This window comes from Nymphaea colorata, chromosome 9 (genome assembly GCF_008831285.2).
Source record: "Nymphaea colorata isolate Beijing-Zhang1983 chromosome 9, ASM883128v2, whole genome shotgun sequence".
NCBI classification, from domain to species: Eukaryota; Viridiplantae; Streptophyta; class Magnoliopsida; order Nymphaeales; family Nymphaeaceae; genus Nymphaea; species Nymphaea colorata.
Genome location: NC_045146.1, coordinates 3,967,822 through 3,985,692, shown reverse-complemented (window position 1 = coordinate 3,985,692; position 17,871 = coordinate 3,967,822). Strand labels below are relative to the sequence as shown.

Genomic DNA, 17,871 nt, shown 5'->3' with positions numbered 1-17,871 from the left:
ATGTTAACACGGTCAGTAAGATGTTAACACGGTCAGGAAACTAGAGCCGACACAGACAGAGACATAGAGACACGGTCAGTAAGATGTTTAACTTTAGTATTTTTTTCAAATTAACTATGCATATTGAACATTGATTGGTCTATTTTAAATAATAACATATTTTAATTAAGTAAATTATGATTTTGTGATGATTTCTTATTAAGAATTATTAAATTAGGTGATCCATATTATTTCTCATTTAAAAAAAGACATTATTTAATGTTTTCTTTTCATTTCATTGAGTTAATTGAAATAGTTTGTGTTACGTCTGTAAAATGAATGTTCATTGATATAACAAATAATTTATTATTCCTCTTACCTCCATCAAATAGTTGTTTTTTATACATAAAACTGTATAATCACTCCAACGATATATAATATAAGATAGTTTATTAAATCATACAATTTGTTGTTTTCCTACTTAGTTAGAGGCTCTTGTTTTCAAGTTTGTGAATTATGTGTTACGTATCGAATACTTAAGCCTTTTAAATGAATTGTATGATTATACAAAGTAATTTACTTGATTGATTAAATAAGTAAATTGCTAATTTGATAAATAAAACTTTTTTATAAGTTTAGCAGTTTTTCATAGTGAGATTATACACAATGAAACTTAAAATGAATATCATAATGCGATTAAGATTTCTATTTATTATAAAACATATTTTTTTTTTAAGTTTTGCTTTTTTAAAAATTATATTTTTTGCTATCAACTTTTTTTTTCATAGGTGAAGTACATGCCAATATTTTTTTTTAAACTTGTTATTTTTTAAATATATAATATAGCTATTCTTGTAACGAATTTGACATTACGGTCCATTAAAAAAATTGTAGCTTTAAAAGTGTCTTTTTCATATTTTTTAAAATTTCCATTTTATTGAATTTCTTCATTGAAGTTTTCTTTATTATTTCAATTAAGTAAATATATTATTTATGATATCATGCTTAATTGATGTCTTAACTATAATAGTTTACTTAATTAAAAAAGAAATTAATTAAACATAGTATTATTTAGTTAATTAATTATATATATTTTAAAATATTTTAAGTTAAACGGTGTACATAATTTCTATAAAAATATTGTTACATGCAACTCCATGAAAAAATCAGCTCTTAATGAGATTATACCATATATAATATTTATGTTCTAATTCATTCATGGTGTTAAGTTAGTGGGTTTGGCTAGACCTTTTGGCCAAAGATCATATGTTGTCTTAGGTTTACATTTCAAAACCTGGAGGCTACACCACAACTCAACATTCACGGCTCACACAGTTCGGATTCGGATATCGGGCTCACGTGGTTCGGATTCGGATATCATCTTGAAGTTCGGATTCGGATATCAGGTTACATTCAATCGAATATTTACTTAAAACTGAATCCGGATTCGGATATCGGGCTCACGTGGTTCGGATTCGGATATCATGTTGAAGTTCGGATTCGGATATTCGGATATCAGGTTACAGTTAGTATCCGATCGGATATTTACTTAAAACTGAATCCGAATCCGTATCCGATCGGATGTTATGTAGTTAATATCTGATCGGATATTTACTTAAAACTGAATCCGAATCCGTATCCGATCGGATGTTATTTCTTAAATCCGAATCCGATCCGATTTCTTAATCGGATGTCAAATTGGTTACCATATCCGACTTTGTAAGAGCATTTCGGATCGGATATCCGATTCGGATCCGATCCGTTGACATCCCTAGATGCATGCACCTAACAGCCCACACAACTCACTCTTCGAGGAAACTCCTATTCTCCCTTATTCTCTCATTTCACATGAGAGGTATTTTCTCTTTTTCTGTCATCAAAAGTTTTTTTAGATTCCATTTGTGTCCTCACAGAAGGAATCTTCTAGGTTACTGTCAAGGGTATTTTTGTCATTTTAACCCCTAAGACATGGTTTGTTTATTTTTTAGGGGTCCAACATATATATGACCTGGCAATATATGAGGATGATGAGAAAAATGAAACAATGGTGCAAAATGCATCGCAGGAAACTTGTTTCACCTGCTGCTTTGACCAACTTTTTCATCCGAAGAGGTTTAAAATATTTCCATTTGAATGACTTTGCTTGTTTCTTTGGTTAACTTTCTAAGTTAGGTAATGGAGGAATTTAAAGTAATGACGTAACTTCATGACAATGATGTGGTTACTTTTGAGTAAAATAAAAGTATATTTAGATAAAGGAACTACTGGTAATAAAAAATCAAGACTAGGACTTCAATGTTGCTAAAAGTATGGTTGTTTTTTCTTGTAGTTGGCTAAAAAGGTCCTCAATATGTTCTCATCAAGTCGGCTACTGATTAGTCAAATTTTATTGTCAAACGAACCTTGTTCTTGATCAACATTTTCTCGAAACCACACCTAGATTTTGAAAATATCATCTTCAAAAGCATACTTAAATATTTGATCATAAAATAAAAATGATCGAATAATTTTCTAATTAAAGCATCAAATATTAAAATGAATTTCAATAAATTTAATCATAGTTGTAAAGTACCTTTTTTTCAGATATATTAGTCAATAAACATGCACTAACAGTGTCATAAATGAACATGCCGACAACTTATTTTAAGTTAGTAACTTGGTCGTTTTAATGTATTTGTTCACTTGATTTCATGATAACTTGGCTAAAATTGACAAATGAAAGTGTTTTAGTGGTACCCAAAAAAAAAAGTATATTTTTGTCATATCAAAAACTTAAATCTGCTTTCCATTGCCACCAAACAAGAAGGATGTTTTCTGAAAATTTCAAAAAAAGTAATGCTCCCATGGAAAATAAAAGAAAGATAAATGGATAATTTCCTTGACTGCAGCCAAAGATCTTTGAGAAACATGATTCACAATCTTGGATTGTTATCTTGTCTTCTTTTGGTGGCATGTGAAATTGTGTAAATTCTTGAGAGTGACATTGGGCTAGCTGGTCAAGCATGTTAGGTTGTGTGTGAAAGAAAAGTTTTGACAAGACTGCTCCATAGTTAACAACACCATTTGAAGTATATATATTAATGTATTTTGAAATTTTACAAGTTGCACACTGGACTTTTGATGGTGTAACAAAGACAAGCTTAAGTATCATTTTCTTTCATTTAGCTTCCTATTTTACATAGAAAAGAAGCAATTAGTTGAAAAAGATGTACATCAAAAAGTTAAGTGTATTTTCATAAAATTTTTCAGTTTTATCTTTTTTGCTTATTTTGCATGCAACTACCTTCTTTCCAATAAAATTTCCATTGATCTCTAGGAGTTGCAGATTTGCAAAATTTATTATGTTCATTAGAATCACAAATTCAAGAATAAAAATGGCATCGCTTGCCTCAAGATTGAATACGCCCATTCCTTTGTGTTAGATGGGAAGAGTGGCGGAGAATTCGCAAGTTTCAAAAATTCTCCATAACAAATAGTTGAAACTTGAAAGACAAGGCTACCAAAAGAAAAGAAACTTTATATTTTGATAGTCAATGTTCCTTGTGAAAGTTAAATGACTTTTAAGCTTGTGATTTTAATTAAAATTGAGCCCTTGATAACCGCTACCACAAAGGTTTCAGATCACAATTGCAACTGATCCTGAGTCTTGGATTTCTTAATTAGCTTATGGCCTAAGCCAACATGTTTTAAACTGTTTTCTGTATGTGAGCGCGCGCGTGTGTGTATCTATATATATATATATATATATAAACATGTAGTTGTCAGACTCTCATATATCAGACTTTCATGTGAATCCTTTCATGTGAATCGTATGAGTCATCGATTCTAAGGAGATGAAACAATGGAAATAAAGATATAAATACAAAGGCCAAGCTATTTTTTAAGAGTCCAAAATACCATTCATGATGTGAGAGAGAGAGGGAAACAAATGATTTTTCTTCAACAAACTTTTTCTTTCCTTTAAAGGTATTTCAAATTCTTGAAAACAGCTTGCCTACTATTTTTGCAATTTACGATTTAATTGATTTGGAATTGATAACTTTAATGATTTTCATCAATTAAGTATGGTATATGAGGGTTAAGCCTTATATGTGTGTGTATGTGTCTATATATGGAGATAGAGAGAGAGAGAGAGAGAGAGAGAGAGAGAGAGAGAGAGAGAGAGAGAGAATGTATTAAACACTTAGATGCTAGATGAAAAAGGAACAATATCAGCTTTTGATAGTTTTCTGATTGAAAGTTTAAGAGAAAAACAATGAGAAAAAAGTGTGAGCTAAATTTAGATGACAAAAATGCCCTATCACCTTTTTTTTTTCCTTATTTTTATCTTAATCTTCCAACTAAAAAAGATCAATGGCTAAGATTGTTCCTTGCCCAACTAGCATTTAAGTGTACCAAATCTCTCTCTCTCTCTCTTGATACACACACACACACACACACACACATATTGGAGTACCAAAATTACAATTAATTACATGCCAAAATAAATGAATACAATTCTCATTTGAAGAATATGGTGTAAGTTTGTTGAAAATTAGCTAAACTATATTGTCCAAGTCAACCATGCCAAAGAACATTAACTGTATAAATTGATTGGAATCTAAGAAATTTTACTAAAGACTCAAACTATTCCCCTATGTTTGTGTTTGTACAACCTTTTTATTTTTTTGGGTTACACGGTCCATTTATATACGCATGTTTACTTGTAAAGGAGTACCCTCCTACCTATCCACATGTCATGTTTGGGATTCCTTGCTTTGGGTGTTCGCCATGAGGATCCTTGTGCTACCCGAAATAAAAAGTAGATGAATGCCAATGTCAAGCACGTATACAATTAATCTGCCTTAATTATGTTACTTTGATGCTTGTTAATAGTGGGGACTTTAAGAGAGAACGACTTTTGGTTTTCCTTTAAAGATGCCACAAATCCCTTGGAGACCAACTATAGACATATAGTATACGAAATAGAACACTACAAGATTGGGTGCTTGAAAAAGGTTGGGGAAAACCTTTTTTATCCTCAGTTTTCTTAGGATGGTCTAACAGTTGGCCTCAAGACAAAGAAGACAGTCCGCCCAATTATCTTTAGAAATTTAAGGAAATAAGTGATTAGAAAAAACAAATGTGAGGGGCATAAAATCAAAGTTATGATAGAAGAAGTCGTAATGGAATAAAAAGTATGAAATTGGCAAAATACTTAAGAAAAAAGAAGCATCATAACAAGAATTTCCTTGTAAGTTAGTCTAAAGTGGTACTAACTCATGTAATATAAAATGCCCTATATGAGAAAGGTGGAAGGAGAGAGCATTTCCTCTTTAGATGAAGTCTCCAATAAGATAACACAGGAACAAAGCAATAGCAGAGCAACGTATGAAAGCAAGGAGCACAAGAAATCGCATAAATAAAGATCGACACAAACGAATGGTGACAAAATCATAGATTTTGTGTGGGAAAAAAATTGCAGGGAATACTAACAATATTATACAGTGAATCACAATTAGAAATAAAACAAAACAAAACAGAACGCCAGACTACTAGTGGATGATCGTGGAAAATCACGAGGAAGAATGCCAAAAATTCACATTGCAGAGGCAAATAGAGAATTGTGAGAAGAAAATGCGTGTGGTGAAAGAAAATACATCTATATATTTTCCCTTGCATTGAAGAATGGTTGATTTTTATCTATAGCGGTGACAAATATCGCTAATATACGTACCTATACCCGCCAAAATATTCAAGGATATAGCGTGCATGGCAAAAAGGTACAGACATAGGCAAAGACCATTTTATAAGGAGATAAAGTTTGTCGGCACAGAATCTTATCCATACAGGTGAATTTCTCACCAATATCACACACTTTCTCTTTGGTATTGGTTATCGACACCAAAGATTGATTTACAAAGTTTGTCAAAAAGTATCGACGCTTTATTAGAGAGGGCATAAAACATGAGTCAGCAAGGAAAATAAGTGCATACTCATAAGTCAAGTAGCAATGTAAGAAAGAAAAAACTAAAATAACTGCCATCAAGTATTCGGTTCCTTGGTTAATTGAGGCAGAGACGAGAAAGGCAGGGTACCCAGCGCCACCATGGAGCTGTATAGATTCTTTCCATGCCATTTATCTTTGCAAAAAAAAAAAAAAAAAAGTTCACACTCAATGCCAGAGAAAGAGATAGTGTTGAAGAAATGAAAATGCACTAAGCAAATTGGGGAACAAGGTGCCACGAATCTTGAAAAAATTGTGTTGGGCAGGCCAGAGGAATTCATGTTATATATATATATATATATATATATATATATATAATGCTAACTCTAGCAATTTAGAGTCACCCAACTCACTCATGAGGGTCATCCAATCAAATCTTCATGAAAAGCTGAGATAAAACAGGAAGAAGAAAATGAAGAATCACGAAACACTGACACTGCTCCTATCACCATTTGCTTCCTACTCGATACACATACATCTAGACACCAATTCTATTTAAATGTTTCGGAGAGAGAGGGGCTTGCATGGCAGGCACCTAACACAGGCCCTCGTTTTCTATTCTTTGACGAGACATGTACTTTTGCTGTTTTAAGAAAATAATGATATATTTTGGTCATCTGATTAAGAAGGTAAGATTTCTTTTCTCCTTTTTTTTTTCCTACTTTTTGCCTTTACGGGAAGGTTTTTTTACACACAAAGGCATTTCCATAATTTCGAGCTCCTAACGTGCAGCGCCATGTTAAGGACATAACATATGACCTTCTCTACGAAAAAGAACAAGAAATGCTCATCAACAAGAGTAGTTTCCATTCCAGCACCCCAAGCGAGAAGAGATGGGAGAATGTTGCAGCTGTGTAATGTCCGCAAAATCCAATACAAATTCACCTAAAATTAACAAACAACTCACCGAGGAACTCATATATACATAAATACATCATGCATATGGAGGCATCATTCCCCACGTTACAAAGAACCATTGATGAATAATCTTTGGGCTTTTCCTTTTCTTCTCTGAGACATTTCCTTCTACTGTTGAAAAGAGAAGATTTATGATGGAGGGAAGAAGCGGTTGAGATTGAAGGGCAATGTGTAGAACTCTTCGTTTCTGCTGTCGCCCTTGAAAGTCCGGAACTTGAGCCACCACGGGATCCCTCTATCTCGAGCTGCATCTTTGTACTCCAGAGTGTTGTCCAGGAAAACGGCGACGATCAACGCCACCGTCGCCGGCGAAGAAAATGTGGTGTTGATGATGTCATTGAACTGCGGCAACAGATTACCAAACAAACGCATGGGATGGATAAAGCTATCAACTGAAACAATTTGATGAACATAGTTTGCCTAAACAAAGCAAGCTTAAACGTAAGAAGGAAACATCAAGACCAAAGAAATCAACCCTGAATTATGGTGCATTAAATTCCCCAAGGGGTTGGTGTAATGGTTTGGGATAGGAGTTGGTAGGCGACCAGTCTTTATTTCGAGCGTCAAGGGTGTTACCTTTCTGTCCTGCAAACGGAGGTAACCAATCTGCAAGTTGATGCACAGCAGGTCGACAGCTTGACGCACTGAAAGCATACACTATATCTTAAAGGGACAAGAAGTTGGGTGAGAGCTTTGGCTCTCTAGCGGAGGCCTTCCCCATTCACCCAAAATGAAGATGCATAAAAAATTAATGGCTCTTATACTCTATATCCTAGAGGGACAAGAAGTTGGGTGAGAGCTTTGGCTCTCTACGGGGAGGGGGCCCTTCTCCATTCACCCAAAATGAAGATGCATAAAAAATTAATGGCTCATATAAGAATAACAAATTTATGCCAACAATGATTGAAATAGTGGGTTTTTTATTTATAACGAGAAAAATGTATTCAGTCCATCTGGACGATCAGGTTGAGTGAAAGTATTGTTGTTTTAGCCTGAGACAAACAGAGAGAGATGCACAAGTATCATCTAAGGTTTGGTAATCAGTCTCAAAGTGTGATTGGTTTAATGCAATTCTCCCATAAACAAATGCATCAACCAGTCTCATTTTGGGACTGGCTTCAATTAATTACCATATCTTTCATTTTTAACTTTTTTCTTATGCTCTTCCTAGAATCTACAGTCGTGATCTCTGCATTCAAAAGCTTATGAATTTATAAAGAGTACTGTATTTTAAATGTCTAGATAAAATGTTACAAGATTTTAAAATTAACTATCTGAATCTTTTTTGTTTCTAAAAGTACTCGTACTATGTATGCCTAGAAAACGTGACTTTTATAACAAACTATATGTTGTCAAATATGCAGATCATGTTTACATGATTGTTCTCAAAAAGACTTTAAAAAATATAGAATTAGGTACAACTAGTTTCGAAATGGGACAAGTTTAACCAATTAGGTATATGATGTTGCTATAGGTTTCAGTTATTTTACAATATTGGGCATTAGCATTGGTCATTATAATGTTTGGTCAACTTCTGCTTTTCAGCCCCTGACAGTGATTTTTAGAGGCAAATTAATCATTTTAGTGCAAATATTCAATCATTCACTAAATCATTAACACTATATATATTAGTTCTTAAGCATAAAAATAATAGTTTATTATTGAATATATAATAAATCAGATATAGAAGAGAACATATATGGTGACACAGTCCTATGACATGTAACTGTAGCATACTCTTTGTTTGTGTTGATCTAGGCATCAGATGCTTATCCAATCTATGCCACTAATGTTATATGTTTACCTGTTCATGTTTTCATACTCTTTGAGAGACATCTTAAGTTCTAATCCTGATAACATGATAAATCCTTTATCTCGAAATTCACCAATTCTACAAGACTCTGCACCACTTAATAATATATATCCACAAAATAATATTGCAGTTTATATATATATATATATATATATATATATATATATATATAGGTGAACTTACCCATCCAGAATTGGAGTGAGCAGGGCCATGATGAGCTGAAATTGTGAACTGGTTAAAATACTCAGGCACAGAGAGTCCAAGGAACAATGAAACACCAGTTATGAAGAGGCTTCTCATTGAGTTCATATTCGTGAATTGCAGGAAGGAAAGGCCTACAGATGCTGGCAAAAACAAAATCCAAAAAATTAAAGACAAAATTATTTCAGAAGTTACAATCTAAGACAATAATTAGTTAAAAAAAAAATCATGGATTGGAAGCTGGTAAGATAATGATAACATGATGCGTACTGAGAACAACTATATATGCAAATTGACCAGATGAGGACTGGCAAAATGCAGGCACTGGTATCATGAAATGCATTGAGTTCTAGTCTATGAGTGATGCACTAATAACACCACTGCCTTTGTTTCTATTTTTATTTAATGCTGCCTTTATATTTAATGATTTTTTAGTATTTAATGACGAAAAAGATACAACAAGTCAACAATACTTAGGGCATCTAATAGTTGCAGTAATCAGGATTTGGTGTACATGTGTAGTCCATATAAGCATATAAAAAATGGACTCTTTGGTCATGATGAGCTTATTATATTTTCTTAGAAAATTAGGAGATTTGTTTTCTACTTTCATTAGAAAAGATAAGTGTAGCCTGTCCAAATTGAATCAACCAAATTAATCTGACATTCCTTGTCCTTCTTGCATAAATTCACGACACACATGCAAATAGGTAGAGGGTAGGGGTCGTTTGGCAACAACAACAAACTGTTACTGTCTAATAAATCTGCTTCATTTTTTGGAGCAGGTTCATGAAACAGTAACAGTGTGTTACTGTTGTCAAACAGCCCCTTGATTGCTTACCGACAAGCCCGAACAGGACACAGTAGAGAGCAGCAAATATAGTGAAAGGTATGGAGGCAAAAAGAGCACCGAACTTTCCTAAAAAAAGAGATAGATTCAAACAGGCATATCTTAGATCAAATTAGTATTTTTATGAACATCAGAATACCACAAATCACCATTTCTGTTTTTATTACCTAAAATTGAGAAAAAGATCATAAATCCTGCTGAAATCTGCACCACTCTACGGCTGCCAACTCGTGTAGTTCCCAGTAGACCTACATTTTCACTGAGAAATATTCAAATAGGTGAGCATTAATGAAGAATACTGTGCACCATAAATGGGAACATATATGTAGAAACAAGTTGGTTTTTTGAAAAATTTTACTCAATGAGAAAATCAAAGTGAGAAAGTTGTAAGAAAATTTTTCTCACACGGAGACCGTAGAGCCAGTTCCCGTTCCAAACAGGCCGTCAAGCAGAAGCCCAATTCCCTGTGTTTCAAAAAGTCAAAAACAATTTAAAACGTGAGCCTGAATGTGTTTGTTAGGGAAATTCGAAGAAAACAAAAATAGTGATATAAAAAACGTATTCCTCAAATCTGAAATTTCTTATCTACTGGTCTTTTCGTGCATTATTTAAGCAATAAATTATATAAAAAATATTCAAAAACTGCTGATCTTTTTGTTGTTCCGGCAAAAGTTACGTGTTATTTGTAATGTATTGAAATCCGTTACAGTTGTTAACAGGATGAGTTTATAAGAGAAGCCCCCGAGAATTGAGGGAGGAGGGAGAGGGAACGATACTGATGTACAGTCCAGAAAAACCAAACTGATAACAATATACCTAGATTGTTGCAAAAATCGGCTTGCATCAGCTGATTCGAGACGGGTTATTATTAATTTATTGTTCTTGAAAATTATCTTAATCTCTTTTACTTTCAATTATTTTTTAAATAAAATTTTAAGAAATGTCTTAAACGGGTGACGACCATCGATCATGTGGAAACCGATACTGATAAGATATATGCATAACAAATGTGTGAATGTGAAACAAGAAGAATCTGCCACTTGGAATGAAACAGGTAGCATGTGCTAAAGCGAATATACTTGAGGGATGCCAGAAGGGCTTCTTTCTGAATATACAAGTCAAAAAACTGCGAAGACTTACAAATAAATATCTCTATCCACCGCTTCTTATCACTGAACATGTTTTTGATCATTTTCCATCAGATCCAATATAAAGTTTCTGAAGTTGGATACAATTACCTAATTGGATTTTCGGACTTAGACTCAAGTTTGGCCTAATAAGAATAGTTTCAGATTTCAGTTTAGGAAGATTAGGTTTGGCTGCACCCTTAATCAGACACAAGCTCAGAAGAAATGTTTTATTTTTATATTGATACTTCTTCAAATTTTTATTTATTTGTATATAAATGCACCCTTAAGATTTAAAACTTAAATAATCAAATATTTCTAGCTCCACCACTTGTTAGCTAACACCAGCTTGCCATCTGTTGAGGGTGGAGTCAAAATTTTTTATTTTTTATGAGGCAATAATTAACATATAATTAACAAATTTTCAATTTATCAATTAGACAGTAACTCAAACCTAGTAAAGCTATTTTATATAACTGAACCACCAATTTAAACTTTCAACTATCAATTTAAGAAGCCCCCACCTATCTATTCCTACAAAGGAAATTAGAAAGAGGAGAAGGAAGAAGAAGAAGGTGAGGAAGGATCCAATGATAAGAAACTGCGTGTTACCTGCCACCCGATGCCGCGGCTGAGAACGTGGGGAGGAGGCGGTGTGGCGCTCGCGAGCCTAGCTGCTGCCTTGTAGGCCCCAGTCGACTACGTAATAATACGCGACACATTCAGAAATCATTTAAACCCTAGGAGATCGGACGGTGAGCAAGAGGCGAGGGGCTTACTTACCTCCACAAGGGACACCAGCGCGGCGGCCATCATTCCAAAGCAGTGGCCGGCACCGAAGGTCGGCGGACCCCATTGGAGCGGGAACGGCAGCCTTATCCTGAGAGCCCCACCACAACAAGTGAGAGTTTATGAACCAAAGGAAGTTCTTCTTCTTTTAAGAGGACTTGCTATTTTTCCATCTTTGGATGCTTTGAGCTTTTCTATGATTCGAAAAGATAGTGCACTAGATTGTATATAGGGATGTACAATGAGCGAGACTGAACTTGATCAGACTCACATCAAGCTCGACTCAACTCACATCGACCTTGTCTCGAGCTTTATAAAGTGAGCTCGACTCGTGCTTTATGAAAGCTCGTTTAACAGACTCCGAGCTTCAGCTCGACTCGTTCTAAGTTTGTGTTTTTTAATATATGTTTTATGCTTTAAACTTTAAAAATTTTACTTAAGCCATTTAAGTTTTTGAAATTACAAAAATAAGTATAAGTGTTAAACGAGTTTAATCCAATCAAGTTCAACCAATTTGAACTCGACTTGTTTACAAACTCGAGTTATCAATCAAGGTTAAACTCGACTTGTTTAACTTAGGACTCGAACTCGAGTTGGCTCGACTCATTCTTAATTTAATTGGACGGTGACAGGCACCACGGGTTTCATAACACAAACCCTCTTTAAAATTAAAAGGCTCATGGTAGAGTAGTTCTTGTTTCTTAGAATTCCACTGGACTTATGAAAGACGAATGGAATACTAAAAAAAGTTGATGTTCGAAGACGGCCATGGGGTCGAGGAAGAATTACCAAGGGGCGGAGGAGATGAGGTTGGCGCGGTCGGCGCGGCAGTGGAGCTGGGTTCTGTCGGGGCGGTGGTTGTAAGCGCCGCCGACGGTGAGGATGTAGGCGTAGATCCAAACGATGGGCACCGAGATGAGGAGGGCGAAGCGTTCGAAGATGGGGAACCTCCACGCGCGGATATGCTTCATATACTGCATCACACGCCATTCATCAACATATACCATCCGTCTTGGAACTCGGCATGCTTCAATCACATGTATCACTCGAAAAGAGAAAAAGAAAATTGATGATCCCTTATACATCAATAAACTTCAATTTCAGGACCTTTTATGGATTAAAAGGTTTTCATTTTTCTCAGGAGATTATGGATGTTGGTTACTAATCACCACAAAACAGGTGGATTCACCAACATTGGAAAGCGTCGGTAAATGTTTTATCGACGCTTACATCCGTCGTAGTTAAGAAAATGTCGCAACATGCGTCGCTGCACGCGTTGATGTAGACATCTTCACTGACGTGTCCTGGACGTAGTAAACAGACGATTATGGACGACCAATGAACGTTGGTAAAATCTTTGCCAACATTTGAACGTCGGTAAAATTTTTTATCAATATTCAACCAGAAAATTGTTAGACTTTCAACAATGTCCTATTTTCCAAATGTCCTGAATCATCGTTTTTTTTTAGTGAATGTTTTGAGTATGTAGATGGACATGCACATTTATCATCAGCTTGATTCACGTAGATGCTATCACTCTAGATATTATGAGATGACATATGGTCTCTCTCCACACCAAGCCCCACGCACCTTTGGGTCACAAATTTCAACATTTATGCACATTGAGAAGTATCAAAGAAAATGTTTACCTGTGAAAAAGCTATGAACACAATAAGCATTGGAACACCGATTTCTGCACATTTCCCCACCTGAAAATTTTAAACAAGAGAAAGAAAAAAAAAAGTTTAAATCCGCACAGATTGTCGTGACTTCATAACATGATCATGCCTACAAATTTCTGTATACGTATTCTTCCAATCTTAACATTTGGGTGCACAGTTAAGATTAATCCAATGACCAAACAACTCAAAGAAATTGAGAATCTGAGATCCCAAGGCTATTTACATATGGTTCTCTACATAAACTTTTGCTGCATCCAGTAGCAGAGCCACATGACGGTTGGCGTGGACCTCATCAAGCATATTTATTTTTACATTAATACTGTGACATATTTTATTGTTTATATATATAGGTACCCATATAAACATTAAAGTTATTGAATTAGTGCCTTCCAACCAAAATTCATGATGCTCCCTTTTTGCAATACAAGAAGTTCATGCTCCGGTAATTCAAAACCAGACTGATTACCACCAACCTTTGCTCTGTCCATTGAGTCAATCCCATTGGAGATTTATAAACAGTCGATTAATTTAGAAAAACATAAAAATAATCATTCTGCCAATAATATACAGTCAGCATTAAGTTCCTTGATTTGGCTTAGGAGTGATGTTTCCCTGGGTGAGATCTAGCTAGCTCTAGACCTGGATCCGGAATTGGCACGACAATCTAGATTTTGTTCCAAATCTCTCGGATTGAATGGAGGTTTTCGAACCGTTGGCTATCGGGATTTTCATGAGTCCAAGGATAGATGTTGGGGTTAACACAATAACTTACTAAAAATATATTAGACCAAAACCAGAAACATGTTACAAATAAAAAATGCCCACAACTTTGTTATCGCGCTCGTTAAAATGGCTGGCTGAAAAAATTTGTGATATTTTCGAACCGGCCTTCTAGAAATGTGGCAACCTTTTGGGATTATATTTTACGAAAATCTGGTAACAAACTTTGGTTATTATTAAAAGGGGAAAAAGAACATGTCAATGAGTAACATATTTTTGCCCAGAAATGATAAATATGTCCTCCACATAACAAGAACATGCGCTATGTGTGTGTCATATAATATTTTCCACGAAAAAGAGATCTTGAAGGAAAGTAGAATATTAAGTTGGCATGAACATACCACAGGGAAGCCTCTATTGAAAAGGCCAAGTCCCACAAGAGAGATCACCGGAACCATGCCAAGAGGGCTGAAAAACCTGCTCCCAAAAAATGACAAAAAGCACCTTTAAACTATTAGAAAAACAATATTATAGTTTTTACCCATACGAAGACCTTAGAATACACAACTGAGAGTATATATCTTTTTCATTTTTGGATCGTGACAAACCATTCAGGGGCCGTTTGGGTGTTCCATGAATCTTTAATTCCTGGAACATTTGTATTAAGAGTTCTATGAATCTTCCCCAATTTTAAAACATATTTACAGAACACTAACATTGTCGTCGATATAAGGCCTGTGAGAATACAATGTTCAAGCTTAAAATTAGACAGAATTTTAGAGTTTTTTATTATTACTATTTGAAGCCAGTTTTTAATTGATTAACTTAACACAATTTTATGTACCAGGATATTTTTATATACATAGAAGAGACCAACCAATTAAAACTTTACCAGGCCAAACTTGGTAAAGGTTATTTCACCTGGAGCATATCCCCCATAATTGGCTGTACCCAAGGATTATCTGCACGCTTGATGAGACAATAAGAGCTCCTTGGATTGCCCTCATCGTTTGAACAAATCTCTGAAAAAGAAGAAAGGAAAGAATGCCATAAACGCAGAAACAGTTGTGGTTTTAAAGAAACAGTTGCTGCTGCTTAGTTCTTACTGTTGGCCTTCCATCTCAAAACAGGACACTGACCTCATGGTTATCATAGATTTCCATCAAGGAGGAGTCACGAATTATGGAGACAATCGGGATTATGAAGGCATAGGAGCCCCCAACTACAGTGGGCAGGCGGGTGCCGAACAATGTCTGAAGGAGTGTATTGATCCCAGTCATGAACAACAGTGTTTGAACCACCCTCACCTTGTCATCCTATTGTGCATGCGATTCAGGAAATTAGAATGGAACCACAATGAATGCCTTGAAACCATAGCTTACAAGCACCTGCTATAGCTAATATTTCAGTAAGGCAAAATGTCCCAGCAATTTAGGTCTAGAACATTGGTACTTAAAATTTGTGGGGTATATAGAAGGTATCAGAGACAAATAGGAAGGAATATGTACAAAACGAAAAATTATGAGAAATCGCAAATGGCAACTGTAAACCATTGATATATAAAGAAAAAAAAATATTTCAAATTTAGAAAAATTTAAAAGTGGTACTGATATTTTTCTCGATTTTATCCCCATTATTGTGAGTCAATGCAATAGCAACATAAAATTTCATTAAAGAGAAGAGAATAGAAGAAAACATCTGGAATATGTTTCATGTCATAGAGAGTCAGAGACAGCATTATGTTACAGAGACAAGAACAGTTAGCAAAAGAAGGTGGGTTTTGTCAATTAGAATAAAGATAAATACACGTTCCCGAACTTTCCTTGGCCCTGTGGGAGCAAACGATCATGTTGGAGGTTCAGATTTTCGAGGATTGGTAGAAGAGGAGAGGAAAAAAGATATAGCTGGTACGTATTGTTTTTTCATAAATGCAATCGAATTATCTATGAGTTCTCAAGCTGCACTAGCTTGATTTATTTTTTGGCAGAATAGCCCTCCAACAATTTCAGGAATAAAATAAGCCATGAATAAGACGATTTTGACAGAATATTTTCCTGTTTTATTTTGTCTTCTGGTGTCTGCTCACTGCAGAAATAGGGTAATTTTATTGGAGAAGCAAAATGGCAAGTAGTAACATTTCCTGGTTCGATGTTGGGGAGAAGAAGCAGTACCAACCCGTTCTATTAGAGAGACAGTTCTGGCTAAATCAGTTGTTAGAACTCTAATGAGTGAGGAACCACAGCATACCAAAAAATTAATTTTTAAGTGGGATCATTAAAATGGCTCTGCTGGTAAGTGTCGTTTCATCAAGCCAAGAAACTCGCTCAGATTTTTTTTTTAACTAGATAGAAGATCGGGGCCCATGGATTGCTCTCCACCTATTCTCTCTTCTACACCAAACTTTATCTATACAAAAGGAAAAATGTAAAAGGCACAAGAATTCTCAGCTACAATGGGCCACCTGCAGTTATGATTCAGAAATTGCTGCCATCATGTGTATATGGAAACAAACTGAAATCGAGTTGCATAAGGGAAGAGCTTGAGTTAGATGATTTACGTCAGATCCACCCATCAGAGGCACCAACAAGGATGGGATCATCACCGTTGAACCCAAAGCCAAAATATAGTGTTGGAAGCCCAAGCCAATAGCCTGCCCTGTCATCAAACACAATCACCCATGTCAAGCATTTTCTGACGATGGTGGACATATTGCTAGTTTGTTTCTGCAGATGTTGTTGGTGGTGGTAGTGAGAGCAGTGAAAAGAGGGGAAAAAAAAAGGTGAAATTTGAGTGCTCAACTTGTATTGATACAGAACGGTAAAAATCTGTGCAGAATGTTAACAAAAGTTATACATAGAGGCCGTGATGATGATTGGTTGGTGGAAACTGTGATGACTGAAATAACATTATTTTGCTGCCTATACAGTTGTAGACGTCACTGCATCGCAATTATGGATGATCATTGAAAGTGGTAGGAGAGACAGAGAAAGAGACAGAGACAGAGAGTGGGCATCCTTTATGCAACACAGATAGCATTTTGGAACTGAAACAAGAAGGACTAATAATTTCAAACTAGAGGAGGAACAGGCTTACCCCATCTTGGGTTTGAGTCAATGCAATACTCAAGACCCTGCAGTTGCTCCATGGGAGCATGAGTTATCTCCTCTGGTTTTGGGAACTCCATGGCAGAAACAGCAAGCCTGTGAGAAGGGCAGCACCACAAGTAGAATATACAGACTTTGCATCAACCGGCAGCCGGCAGGAAACTTCCCACAACGGGAAGGTGTTGGAGACAAGCACGCCAAAGCAAAGGAAGAGAGGCTGGAAAAGAAGGCAGGCGACAACGAATTATTGGGGATTAATAAAGATGTCACGGGATATAAAGCGAGAATGAAAGATGAGGAAAAAGGAAGACACAGAGGATGAGGATTCCCATGGGACGACAAAGAAGAAAGATAGGGGAACGCAAATTGAAGTGCGTGCTCACATTTTCCACATTTCAGCTTTTCCGATTACCATTTTCACCGTCCTTTTCTTTGAATTTTCGACGGAATGGAGGAACTCTTCGCTTCTTTCACCTTTTTGCGGAAATATCAATTTTCCTGAACTGGCCGTTGTGTCATTCAAAAGTAAAAGAATGCAATCAGAACCGTCCAGGAAAAGTGGTATCATCATGTCGACTCTTATCAGGACGACGCCGGATACGGGTTGGAACACGAGACACTTAAAGCTCGTAGTTTCGTTTCTTTCTTTTCCAGGAAAATAGACCCTTTTTAACTTAACAAAATTCAAGTTTAAGATTTGTA

The 17,871-nt window shown here is 35.6% G+C and overlaps 1 protein-coding gene across 2 annotated transcripts; it reads right to left on the bottom strand.

Moving 5' to 3' along the window:
* Nucleotides 1-6,749: 6,749 nt before the first annotated feature.
* Nucleotides 6,750-17,656, bottom strand: LOC116260366 (nucleobase-ascorbate transporter 2-like). 2 transcript variants are annotated; one of them, XM_031638662.2, is made up of 15 exons: nucleotides 17,553-17,656; nucleotides 17,159-17,386; nucleotides 16,623-16,720; nucleotides 15,205-15,381; nucleotides 14,987-15,087; nucleotides 14,467-14,542; nucleotides 13,313-13,372; nucleotides 12,453-12,637; nucleotides 11,658-11,754; nucleotides 11,487-11,573; nucleotides 10,153-10,211; nucleotides 9,915-10,006; nucleotides 9,739-9,816; nucleotides 8,880-9,040; nucleotides 6,750-7,225 (listed from the first exon to the last, which is right to left on the bottom strand). In XM_031638662.2, the coding sequence occupies exons 2-15, from the start codon at nucleotides 17,247-17,249 to the stop codon at nucleotides 7,013-7,015; spliced, it is 1,575 nt and encodes a 524-aa protein (XP_031494522.1). In that variant the 5' UTR covers nucleotides 17,250-17,386; nucleotides 17,553-17,656; the 3' UTR covers nucleotides 6,750-7,012. The 2 variants fall into 2 exon arrangements, with proteins under 2 accessions (XP_031494522.1, XP_031494523.1); XM_031638663.2 differs by lacking the exon at nucleotides 17,553-17,656 and having other exon boundaries at nucleotides 17,159-17,543.
* Between the last annotated feature and the right edge of the window lie 215 nt (nucleotides 17,657-17,871).

Excerpts from the sequence above, each read along its gene's own strand:
- LOC116260366 (XM_031638662.2), bottom strand. The coding sequence starts at position 17,249 with ATGGAGTTCCCAAAACCAGAGGAGATAACTCATGCTCCCATGGAGCAA. Across the intron at positions 12,638-13,312 it reads TGTTCATAGCTTTTTCACAG|TATATGAAGCATATCCGCGC; the intron begins GTAAACATTTTC and ends CGTGTGATGCAG. Across the intron at positions 9,041-9,738 it reads TGTCCTGTTCGGGCTTGTCG|CATCTGTAGGCCTTTCCTTC; the intron begins GTAAGCAATCAA and ends TGTTTTTGCCAG.